This window comes from Petaurus breviceps, unplaced genomic scaffold, assembly GCF_028583685.1.
Source record: "Petaurus breviceps papuanus isolate PSGF00001 unplaced genomic scaffold, PetGlider_PUasm1.0 90654, whole genome shotgun sequence".
Lineage (NCBI taxonomy): Eukaryota > Metazoa > Chordata > Mammalia > Diprotodontia > Petauridae > Petaurus > Petaurus breviceps.
The window spans coordinates 1,054,913-1,068,036 of record NW_027187301.1 but is presented as its reverse complement, the minus strand read 5'-3'; the positions used below and the strand labels follow the sequence as shown (position 1 = coordinate 1,068,036).

Genomic DNA, 13,124 nt, shown 5'->3' with positions numbered 1-13,124 from the left:
TGAGATGTAATTTTTGGACATGGCCAATATAGGAATTTGTTTTGTATGTATTTATTATGAGGATTTCCTTTTTCTTTTCTTTCTTTTTTAATGTAGGAAAGGAGAAAAATGGATATTTGTTCTTTTTTTAAAAAAGAAAAAGCTTTAAGCATGGAATGAGAAAATCAGAAAACCTGGATTTGACTTTTTGCTAGCTATTGGGGCCCTGGAAAAGTATCTGTCTGCTTTTTCATGTATAAAATAGTAATAACAATACTTTGTTAATAAACTCTACTGTACAGGGTTATTAGGAGGATAAAAAGTATAGGATATATATTATCATTTTAAAAACTGTTAAAGCACCATACAAATGCAAGGGATTATTTATTAACTCAGTGTACCCAAAAGTAAACATTATCTTCTCATGTTCAACTAAAAAAAGCATTTTTTCTAATTTACTATTTTTTTCTGTTTAACAGTACCACAATTTTTCCAGTCACCCTTGTTAGAAACCTCGGAATACTACCTTTCACTCACTTCTTATATTCTATCATTAAGCCCTGTGAAAACTCCCTTTATGATGTCTGTTTTACCTCTGCCCCCCTTTCATTTTTTTTGCTGCTCTGGTTCAGGTCCTTCTTAAGGAATATGAGAGTATAAATGGATTTCCTTATTTCCACCCTCTATTTCAACTGGTTAATTTTTCCCAAAGTACAACTCCATAAAGTCTGGGTTGAGATCATCTATTGAAAATGAGGGTGTGGAAAAGAACCAATCAACAAAACTAACTTTCTTTTCCTTAAAAAATATGTACAAGTGTCTTTATCATCACCCAAAGAATCATGAAATAAGAAGCTGTTACTATAACCAAAGGAATAAAATACATTTTAAAACATTTTGTTGTTGTTGCATAACTCCTTTATATGAAGTTCTCAGCATGTTACTGTATAAGGTTTTTGTTTTTTCAAATGACAGTATGGTAGTAGTAGGTTAAAAGCCCTGAAGTTAAAATAGCAAGTTACTTGTTATTTTAGTTAGAATGCTATTAATATTGTAATCTACATAGGTTAAAATACTTCTAAAATCTAAGAAAGAAAAATACTTACTTGGCTGACATGAACTGGTGTTAAAATTAAATCCAGAACTCCAGACCAGCCAGCAAATACACCTAAAGGTATGGCATAGGCTAATGCTATCATCAGAAATCTCAAATTGCTGTAAAAGATACATGAAAGTTACATGTTATTTTAAATGCAAAAAATACAACAAATACAATTTGGAGTTTAGAATCAATGATTTGCTATTTGGTCGTTTCCGTCTTGTCTGCTTCTTTATGACCCCATTTAGGGTGTTCTTGGCAAAGATACTGGCGTGGTTTGCCATTTCCTTCTCAACTCATTTTAAAGATGAGAAAAGTGAGTTAAAAAGGGTAAAGTGACTTTCCCAGGGTCACACAGCTAGTAAGTATACGACAGGGCCACATTTGAAGTTAGGAAGATGAGTCTTCCTGACTCCAGGCCTGGCACTTTAACAACTGCACCTAGATGCCTAAGAATCTACAATACAAATCAGCTTAATTTCTCTGGGCCTCAGTTTCTTCACCTGTAAAAGAAGAAGGTAGACTGGAAGGCCTCTGAGGTACATTTCTGTCATAGATCTATGATCTAATGCTTATAAAAAATATCAAGAGTTTGGAAAGTAAATGACCAGAGTTAGAAAGAGAAAAAATTTGACTAGTTAAAAAAAAAGCAAGCTTTTTTCCTGATGAGATGTTAATACTTAATGCTAAGCATCACTATTCCCCTTCAATTTTGAAAAATTGATCATTGTGAGAATAAGTTCTTTACAATAATGTTTTTACATGAGGTTATGTTAATTTGATCATGGAAATGAAATTTTAGCATTAATGAATGCTGAGTGACAAGGGAACACAGTGAGAAAAATTTATCTATTTGAATTATTCTGAGTTCTAATTCCAACTCTGCAATTAATGAATTATGTGACTTTGTGTAAATTGCTTTCCTACTTTTTCTCTGTTAAATGTAGATTGAGATGATTCCTAAGATCTCTGCCACTTCTAAAATTTAGATTTTTTTTTTGAGTACAAAACAGAAAATAAGATGGAATATTCAGACAAATGCACATTTAATTTTCTAGCTATACATAATTCTAAGACATGTATCATCAGTATGGATAGCACCTCCACCAACATAGAGAGCAACCGTTATCAAAATTAGTTCTGAGAGGCTATAGGTGAAAATTCTATCATCTTAAGGCCAACCTAGTATTGATCCTCTGAAAATAGTTAGACCAGTCCTCCAACAAGAGACCTGCAGTGGGTTTCCAGATGCATGCTCAGAGCTTCTCCAGAAAGGCAGAATATGCAAGAAAGAGCTTGTGCTCAGTTGGCACAGCCTCAAGAATCCAGGAACACCTCCATGCCAGCAGTATGGCATGAGAGAAGGACCTACCAGTATAGGAGTTATACAGAGCCATTATCAGACACAGGGATCTTTATAATTACAACTGTATAAAATGTAACTATGCTCTTATATAGAGAACAAATAAGATATATTTCTAAATATAAAATGAAATTCTGAATATCAATTTTTCTCATCAATTTCCACTACATTATTATAAAGATGTTCATTTTTAAAGAAAATAAAAGATATCAACAATTCTATTTTTATTCAGAAAGATATCATCTGTTCAATTTTTTCAGCCTGTGACGAGCCTATTTTTGAAGACTTCCTCTTGTCTTTGAATTTAAATGTGAGAGAAATTAATATTATACTATTATATTAATAACTAATTATTGTGACCCACCCTTTCTCCTCTTATTTCTGTTAAAACCCATATCCTGAAAAGGTCAGCCTCTGAAGGTGATGCTGAGTGATAAGATTTGCTCCTAGACCCCAAGGCAAATGCTAATTAACTTTGGGTCAGACCCCAGGAAACTGGGGCTACTTTCTTAACTAATGGTATTTATTAAATGCCTACTATGTGCCAGCCACTGTGCTAAGAATTTTATAATTATCTTATTTGAGCCTTACCACAGACCTGAGGAGTAGGTGCTATTATGATCCTCATTTTACAGTTGAGGAAACTGAGGCAAACAGGTTAAGTGACTTGCCCAGGCTTACATATAGCCGGGCCTGATGCTCTACCCACTATACCACCAGCTGCTGTCAGAAAATAGGAGGTGGTGTTAGAGTGCAAAGAGCACGGTTTTGTCACAGGCTTGTTGCATGACCTGAAGCAAGTGACTTAATCTTTAGTTTACTCATTTACTTAATCTTAATCTGAAGGCTTTAGTCCCCTCAATTTTAAAATGTGAAGTCAGATGACTCCATTCAGTCTAAGATTCTATGACTCTAAGGTAAAAAGAGAAGAAAAAAAGAAGTGAGAAAGAAAATTTTGCCAACTCCAACTTCTAAACTAATTCACTGCCTCAGGGAGCTGAGGTCTCTAGGGAAAGTGCCTTGGGTCAACTCTGGTAAAATAGGGACCAACCTAGGACATGGAACGTTTTTTAAAGAGTAAAAGAAGTTTTGCTGTTACAGTACTTTTAAACCAACTACTGGGGGTAGGAGTGGGGGAAGATTAAATAAGTACATGAGAATGGGGCTTAAAATGCTTTCTGAGGCCCAAAGAAATAAAAGACACAGGATATATGGGCCAAAGCCTGGACACAGAATGCTGCAGGCACTATCAGATATAACTGGCATCTCAGGGCTGATGAGGAGAGTCCTACTGGGAGGGAGACCAGGAAGTATGGGAGATATATTTAAAAAAGAATATTAATAAAACTTAAAAAAAATTAAGGCTATGAAGAAGCCACAGAGAATACTATTTTTTAAAGAATTTAATTTTAATTATTAATTATTAGAGAAAAAAGTTACTAGAGAAAGTTAATGTTATATCATTTTTAATGTTCAATTATGTAAAATTTGAGAAAATATGGCCAACATAATCAAAATTTTTAAAAGGTTTAAAAGAACAGATAAATTATCTGATACTTTTCTAAGGTGTTTAAATTTGTAGTATAGCAACTGTTATGTTTTTATCAGAATGTTATCAAAAGAATTTCTGGCTACAGAATCATACAAGTAGAAAGAGAGTTAACTGACTGTTAGAAGTAAAAAGGGTTTCACTCCTCCCATAGCACAGAAATTCCTTCCACAGAATCACTGACAGATGGTCATTCGGCACCTACTTTAAAAACTGCAGTGACAGAGAGCTTAACAGATTCCAAGGCACTTCATTCCATTATTGGAGAGCTTAGTTTAAAATATTTTGTTCTGTTAATTTTTACGTTGGGTTAAAACCTATCCCCCCTTATAACTTGTATATACTGGTTCTAATTTTGTCCTCCCACAAAGAAGGAACCTAAAATAGTCCAGACTACTTTGCCACTCATTTCAAGGGAATATATATGATCAAGAAATATTTATGGGACATTAAATAAATCTCTATGGTAGATAAAGGTGTACTTCATTGAAATAATCACAAACCAAGTCACAAATGTTTAAAGATATTGGTCTACCTTAAGGATCTCCTCTCATACCCTGGTGCTTAATTTGGGGTCCACGGATAGATTTCAGGTAATCCATGAACTTGGATGGGGAAAAAATGTTCATTTTAACTAACATCTAAGTGAAATTTAAAATTTCTTTCCATTTTAGCAGCACAGTAATATTAAGGCTTCACTAGACTTCCAAAGGAGTCCATAGCACATCTTCTGCTGAAGAGACTCTCTAAACCTGGCCAAGCTGGTTCCCAAAGACACCCAGCCTATGAACAGGCTATAAAAAAACTGACAATTTGATAGGTACTTCTGTTTCATGGGCGTTACTTTAAAGAATAAAGTCCAGTCCAGGACCTTCTTCATGCTATGCTGAGGCATTAGACTAGGGCTTCAGTACCAATTAACAAAATAAATAGTAGTCTAATGATGTGATAATATAGATTCCAATACTTCTCAATTAAAACTAGGAAAGAGTTTGGTTACTGGCAGGAAGCAATTTGTTACAGCAAAAAATCATCATCATTTAAAAGAATATGTATTTAATTATGTCTGGTGCTTTGCTTACAATCAGCACGGTTCAAAGAAAAATTATTTCTATCTGGTCCTTGTTCCCTAGGACCTCATAAATCAGAAATGCAATAGAATAAAAGTATTAGAGCAATGTTTTAAAACACAGAATAAAACATTCAACCAATATACAAATGCACAGTAAGATCACAGGATCAGAGATTTAGAGCTGGAAGGAATCTTGAAGTTAGGTCTACACTTTATTTTTTAAACAAATTAGGAAAGTAAGACCAAGAGATGAAATGACAAGTTACAGATCTGGGGATTTGGACCTAGGTCCTCTCACTCCAAATGCCAAGACCTTGTTACTGTACTACACTGCCTCCCTAGGATGACACCTGTATTATCATTTTAGATCACAGGTAAATGCATTTTAAGGGGTAGGGAATGGAAGTAGTACATAATGTGAGTGAAAATCAGGAGATCAGTCCTGGGAGTATTTTATGACTGGAGGCAAAGGAAAGCAGTCAAATCAATTCATGAAGGTGCTGAGATTTAGATCAGGGGCTGGTGGGCTAGAGTAGCAGGTTTTGCACACAAGGCCCTACTTTAGAGAAAATCTGAAGGCAGAAGTGGGGGTATAGAGACGAAGGAAATTAAGCTGAGGAAGTGAACTAATATATAGTTAATAAGGGAAGATACAGGGAGGCATTAAAATAAAGCACTTTAAAAGAGAAGGTAAAAATATTACTATTGCGTCCATAAGACAAGTGGGCATAGCAATCAACTTAGGGTTTGTTATGTTTGTTTGTTCTAATGTCCCACGTTGGCCGGTCTGGCCCAGGACAAATTCTTAAATAGAGAGAGACAGAGAGACAGAGAGAGAGAGAGTATGTGTATGTGTGCACACACTGTATACTCATTCATTAGGTAAAAACATGACAAACTGACAGCTACAAAAAAAGGGGAAGAAATTGCCTTCTCTGGTTGTAGTAAAAACAAGCTAGCAAGTACTGATGGTCAGTCAGCTTTGCCACTTATACCATAGTGTAAATGAGGACAAGATCGCTGATGTGATCCCTTCGTGGGCCAGGTTAGCTTTGCACAGAGAAGTAATTCACTTCCAACACTAGAGACATTTTAACTATTGCCAGCCATGCATCAAATGTGTGTTATGGATCACAAGGGGCAGACTGAAATCATGTACAAAAATTCACCACTACTAATAAACAACGTAAAGTGTGTTTTCCTGAGTCAGAGCAAAAGATGCAACTTTTATTTATGATGCAATAGGAACCCAAAGGATTAAATTCTGTACTGGGAACATCTGTGACCATCCAATTAAATTTAAGTTATGCCAACAAATTGAGTATATAGAATCTTGGCACCTTGAAACATGCCATAAGTCTCTGGAAATTAAAAGTAAGATAGCTATTAGTTATATAGAGAGAGAGGTAGCTAGATGGTTCAGTGGACAGAGTGCTGGGAGTCAGGAAAACCTGAGTTTAAATCTAGCCTCAGATACTGAGCTAGCTGGGCAAGTCACTTAACCTGTTTGCCTCAGTCTTCTAGAGAAAGAAATGGCAAATCACTCCATTTTCTTTGCCAAGAAAACCCCAAGTATTAATATGCTATAGTCCATGGGATTGTGAAGAGTTGGACACAACTGAACAACAAACTATTAGCTATACATATTTAGTTGCTTTCCCTGTCACACTAAGCATAAGGTATCATACCTAAAGCTAGAAAAGACCTCAGGAGCCATCTCATTTTCCTTACTCTATTAAGAGGTTAAGTGAGTTGTCCAAGGTTACATAGATTATTAATGGCAGAGCCAGGATCCGAACTCAGATCTTGTAACTCCAAGTTCATAGCTCTTTCCAAGACATCATAATCACTTGAAAGAATTGAGTCCAGCAATACATACAAGGAGAAAAGCCACATGTATAATTTTTTTAATGTATGTCTGAATATTTTCAGGGATAGCTTTATGTGTAGTTCAGAAGAACTCAACTATAGGACTGTTAGTACTGTAAAGCTATGATGTATTTTTTATATAATGGCAAAATGACAGTAAATAAATTATCTTTTTACAATAAAATTTTTCATGCTAAATTTCTTTTTATTTTTGGCTGAAGAAATCATCTAGATACGCAACCACACATTTCGCACTCACTTGCTTAACAATATTGCTTGAAGACTTTCCTAGATAATTTCCTTTTTTATTAGACCCCCCAAAAAACTGGAAATGTCTTTTAAACTGCTAAGTAAAATCATGAAGCAACCCTAAGAACATTCACTTACCTTAAGAGCCTACAGAAACTCCGTCTATAACTTAGCCGTTGGCTTGCTGCAGCCACGCTAGGGGGAAATGGAGGCCGGGTTGGAAAATAGGCAATTGCTGCAAAAAATGTCAGGCATACAATCCCAAATTCTGAAAGAGAGAGGAACAAAAGAGCCAAAGCGATTAACCAGTCACTATGCAACAATTTTAGATGTCAAATACAGCATTTATTATTGATTCCAAGCATCTATTAAGTGCTCATTACATACTTATTGACCATGGGTGTTAGGGCTTCAAAAAAAATTGTAGGCATGCTCCCTGTTCTAAAAGAACATGCATTCTAATTAACAATGGAAAATCTGAACAATCAGAGGGCAAAAATTCAACAGGAAAGACCGCTGGAGTGCCTTCAAAGTACCTGCACCACAGCTGCCTCCCCACTAAAAATTGTATTTGAGTTCATAGCTTATTGTTCCCTATCTTAGTGAGGTGGGTGGCTTCCTCTGGGGTAATAGGCTGGGGAAGGAGAGGCAAAATCATTGCCAGAATCTGCCAAACCTTAACCCTCTTAACTACACTAGGATTTCTGGTGCTCAAGACACTCGAAGTTTCAGAAGCTTCTGGCCTACCTCCCACACCAGTCTAATTTTTTCCTAGCTTCTTTCGCACAAAGTACATTTTAAACATATTCAAATAACTTGTGCTGTAAGTTGGAGTATTTCTTTGTGGTGTGTTTTGTCTCCAGTCTCTCTTTCTGAAGAGTTGTGGGTCTGTATAGGTGGAGATGAATCTTGTTTGGCTGCTGCTACTAGGCCACTAGGTGGTGCAATGAAGAGCTCTGGACCCGGAGTCTGGCAGACCTGAGTTCAAATCCAGTCTCAGACATTTACTAGCTGTGTGACCCTGGGCAAAAATCCCTGTTTGCCTCAGTTTCCTCATATGTAAAATGAAGTGGAAAAGGAAATGGCAAAGCACTCCAGTATCTTTGCCAAGAAGATTCCAAATGGGGTCACAAAGAGTCAGACATGACTGAAGAATGACTAAACTAAAAACAAACACACAAAAGTCCTACTAACCATTACCAATAGCACCATCACTACTACTCCTACTACTTTCTAACATGTATATAGTTTCTATCTGCCAGGCACTAGGCTAAGCACTTTACAAATATTATCTCATTTATACCTCACAACTGTGGGAGAGGCAAGTGCTGTTATTATCCCCATTTTACAGAACAGGAAACTGAGGCAAATAGAGGCTAAGTGACTTGCTCAAGGTCACACAGCTAACAAATGTCTGTGGCTGGATTTGAACTTGAGAAGATGAGCTTTCCAGACTCCAGGCCTGACACTCTATCTACGGAACCACCTAAATGTCCTCATTAGCACTTTTCTCCTTTATTCTGGCTTGTCTCATGTGGTAGATTGCTACATATCCCCTACCACACTGACAAGTAGAAATTAAGTTCCTCCTCTCTGGGTGCCAGGTTTACTGTTCATATGAGAAGCAGTACTTCCTTAAACTTGGCTGGATATGAGAAATCAGAGCATTAAAAACAGGTACAATACATGAGATAAAAATGGGGCAAAAACAAATAAAATATCGCTGTAAAAGGGAAATCAATGAGTCTAGGACGATTAGATTTTTTTTACCAGAATTAATTATATTTATTAAGTTAATAAAAATTAAAATAGTAATTCAGAAAAAATTCAGAAAAGATATATATAAGGCTTTGCTTTCAACCATAAGATGATACTTTGAGGCATAAAGGAGGCCTGTGATATTTGCAAAGATGTGGTAAACAGAGGAAGTTCTGAACAAACCAGAAGGGCATCTGAATAAGAAATTAATAGAGCAGTAAAAGGATATGAAAATTAAGGTAATGTAGGTAGGCATATTACAGAATAGAAACAACCCCTCCTCCCCAGAAGAATAACTATATCCTGCAAATCCCTATCATGTTTGGGGCCTACGCAAGAGATCATATCTTCCCCTAGAGTATACAATGAGGGCATTTCCTTTTCTAAAAATGGTTTGGTTATGCTTTTATAAAAAACCACTGGGGGCAAAGCCAAGAAGGTGGGGTAAAAGCAGGGACTTGCTGGAGCTTTCTTCCAAACCCCTCTAAATACCTGTAAAAATGACTCTAAACAAATTCTAGAGATACAGAAACCACAAAATGACAGAGTAAAACAAATCTCTGGCCCAAGACAACCTGAAAGGTCAAGAGGAAAGAAAGATCACAGTGGGCTAGGAGAGGAGTGCGGTGCAACATGGGATACTCCGTCACAGATGGGGCTGGAGCAGGCCTCAGGGGACAATCTCTGGCAGGTGTGGCACTTTCCAGACTTCTCAACCCACAAACACCAAGGACAATGTAGAAGGTCACTGGGAAAAACTCTGTCGGACCTGGGTGAGAGAAGAGCACAGTCTGGCCCTAGTCTTGGGGAGGTGGGGGTGGCAGCAGCAGCAAGCGTTTCCAGAATTCTAGATCCACAGGTGGTAGTGGGAATCAAGTGGCTGATAAGAGATTGCGAGTATCTCTTTGCTGGAACTGAGACACAATTCTCTTGCTTTGCCCCACTTGGATCTGGGTTATAGTCCTAGGTGGTGATTCTGGGGTCAAGAGGAACACTGGTATGGCGGAGTTTGTGGAGGCAGTGGAGAAGGGACCCTTCTCACAATTCCAAGGCAGAAAAGAGTCCTAGTGTTCACTCACAGAATAGAGCACAGGCCAAGAAAGGACTAAATACCTCTTCTTTAATCATACCAACTTGGAAGAGCTGAAAATTTACAGGCCCCTGGAAGGATCTCTGAAAACAGTTGCACAAACCCCCTGAAGCTTGGGACAGCACAACCACACCCAGCCCCAGCCCCACTGGAAGCAGAGTCCTACCTTGACAAAGAAGCAGAAAGTCAATTATTTGGCTGAGAAGATGAGCCAACAGCATAAAAAACCTCAGATTACAGAATCTTACTTTGGTGACAAAGAAGATCAAAACATACAACCAGATAAAGACAACAAAGTCAACAGCTCCTACATCAAAAGCCTCTAAGAAAAATATGAATTGGTTGCAGGCCATGGAAGAGCTCAAAAAGGATTTTGAAAATTAAGTAAGATAAGTAGAGGAAAAATTGGGAAGAGAAATGAGAGTGATGCAAGAAAATCATGAAAAACAAGTCAACAGCTTGATAAAGGAGGCCTCCCAAAACACTAAAGAAAATACCTTAAAAAACAGACTTACGCAAATGGCAAAAGAGGTCCAAAAAGCCAATGAAAAAAATATCTTAAAAATCAGTATTGGTCAAATGGAAAAGGAGGTCCAAAAACTCACTGAAGAAGGTAATTCCTTAAAAATTAGAGTGGAGCAAATGAAAGCTAATGACTTTATGAGAAATCAAGAAATTATAAAACAGAACCAAAAGAATGAAAAAATAGAAGACAATGTGAAATAACTCACTGGAAAAACCATTGACCTGAAAAATAGATCTAAGAGAGATAATTTAAAAATTATTGGACTACCTGAAAACCATGATCAAAAAAAGAGCCTAGACATCATCTTTCAAGAAATTATTAAGGAAAAATGCCTTGATATTCTAGAACCAGAGGGTAAAATAGAAATTGAAAGAATCCATCAATTGCCTCTTGGTAGTGATCCCAAAAGGAAAACTTCTAGGATTACTGTAGTTGAATTCCAGAGTTCCTAGGTCAAGGAAAAAATATTACAAGCAGCCAGAAAGAAATAATTCAAATACTGTGGAATCAAGAAAACAGGATAACACAAGATCTAGCAGCATCTACATTACGGGATCAGAGGGCTTGGAATATGATATTCCAGAGGTCAAAGGAGCTAGGATTAAAACCAAGAATCATCTACCCAGCAAAACTGAGTATAATTCTTCAGGGGAATAAATAGATATTCACTGAAATAGAGGACTTTCAAGCATTCTTGATGAAAAGACCAGAGCTGAATAGAAAATCTGACTTTCAAATATAAGATTCAAGAAAAGCATGAAAAGGTAAACAAGAAAGAGAAATTATAAGGGACTTATTAAAGTTGAACTGTTTACATTCCTACATGGAAAGATATTTGTAACTCATGAGACCTTTCTCAATATTAGAGGGAACACACACACACACACACACACACACACACACACACCTCTATATCTATCTACATCTATCTACCTATCTATCGATAGACTGAGACAAGGCACAGAGTGAGCTGAATATGAAGGGATGAGATCTAAAAAGTAAAATTAAAGGGTGAGAGAGGAATACATTGGGAAAAGGAGAAAGGAAGAGATAGAATGGTGTAAATTATCTCACATAAAAGAGGCAAGAAAAAGCATTCACAATGGAAGGGAAGAGGAAGCAGGTGAGAGGGAATGAGTGAACCTTACTTGGATTTGGCTTAAGGAGGGAAAAACATACACACTCACTTGGGTATCATATCCTACAGGAAATTAGGGGGGAGGGGGCAAGGGAAAGATGGTAGAAGGAAAGGAAGATTAAGGGAGGGGGTAATCAGAAACAAACACTTGAAAATGGACAGGGTCAAAGGAGAAAACAGAATAAATGGAGGGTGGGATAGGATGGAGGGAAAAACAGTCTTTCACAACATGACTATTATGGAAGTATTTTACATAACTATACATGTGTGGCCTATGTTGAATTACTTGCTTTCTCAATGAGGGTTGGTGGGGAGGGAAGAAGGGAGAGAATTTGGAACTCAAAGTTTTCAAAACAAATGTTAAAAATTATCTTTACATGCAACTGGGAAATAAGGCAATGGGTATAGAAATCTATCTTGACCTACAAGAAAGTAACAGGGGAAGGGGATGAGGTGGGGAAGGTGATAGAAGAGAGGACAGACTAGGGGGAGGGGTAATCAGAATGCATGGCATCTTGGGGTGGGGGGAAGGGGAGATATGGGGAGAAAATCTGGAACTCAAAATCTTGTGGAAATGAGTGTTGAAAACTAAGAAGAAAAAAAAAACAAAACCACAACAAAACTCACTGCCGTCACTTCCAAAGAGTGCTCTTTCCTCCAAACAGAACCCTCCCTGGCATCAAAGAAACAGGCCAACAAATGGCAAAGTTGATAAAGTACATACCTTGTATTATGTGCTGTAGCTTAATAAACCCCTCAGTACAATGGTGTATACCAAGCATAATTCAGTCCAACCAGCCAAAAAGACAGATTAGTGTAAAACTGAGCGTCAGTCAGGACATGGGTGCTGATAGGCCTCTATACAGAGATACTTTTTATAAATCTGCTATTTGAGCAAGCAGTTCTTATTGTCCTATGCTCCCCCCACATCTCTACCAAGATGCTTCCTCATCAGGCTGCTAGAGTAAAGATTAATGACTGCACTTATCTGAGTGCTAATGACTTCTAGTGTTTTTTTTTTTTAAGCAATTGGGGTTAAGTAACTTGCTCAAGGTTACTTGGCCCGTTATTTTGTGTGGATACCAAGTATCTGAGGCCGGAACCGATTCTGGTCTCCTGACCCCGGCGCTCTTACTCACTGCGCCACTTGGCCGCCCCACTAGTGTTGTTTTTCTTTACAACCTTTGTGATCCTCAAATATACTATTCTCTTGATTACCTCATTCAGCTTTAATTCACACCAGCTTCCACAAGTTTCTCAGCTGTTACCGCTTTCAAAGCAATTGTTTTGTATTTCATTCATAGATCATAATCTGGCCCTTCTCTAATTTATGAACACTTGCTTAATTTCCATTTTGCTGCTACAGAAAGTGTTTCCATAAACATTTCTAATATTTAGAGCATCTTTCCCTCAGTCTCTTTCCTCCCTAAGT

The 13,124-nt window shown here is 37.3% G+C and overlaps 1 protein-coding gene across 1 annotated transcript in view; it reads right to left on the bottom strand.

Moving 5' to 3' along the window:
* The window catches only part of SLC49A4 (solute carrier family 49 member 4), a 168,672-nt gene that overhangs the window by 75,760 nt on the left and 79,788 nt on the right, over positions 1 to 13,124 (bottom strand). The window contains exons 4-5 of the mRNA XM_069064936.1: positions 7,319 to 7,448; positions 1,086 to 1,194 (exon numbers count right to left, since the gene is read on the bottom strand). Of these exons, the coding sequence (XP_068921037.1) occupies positions 1,086 to 1,194; positions 7,319 to 7,448 (239 nt within the window). The remainder of the gene's footprint in view (positions 1 to 1,085; positions 1,195 to 7,318; positions 7,449 to 13,124) is intronic.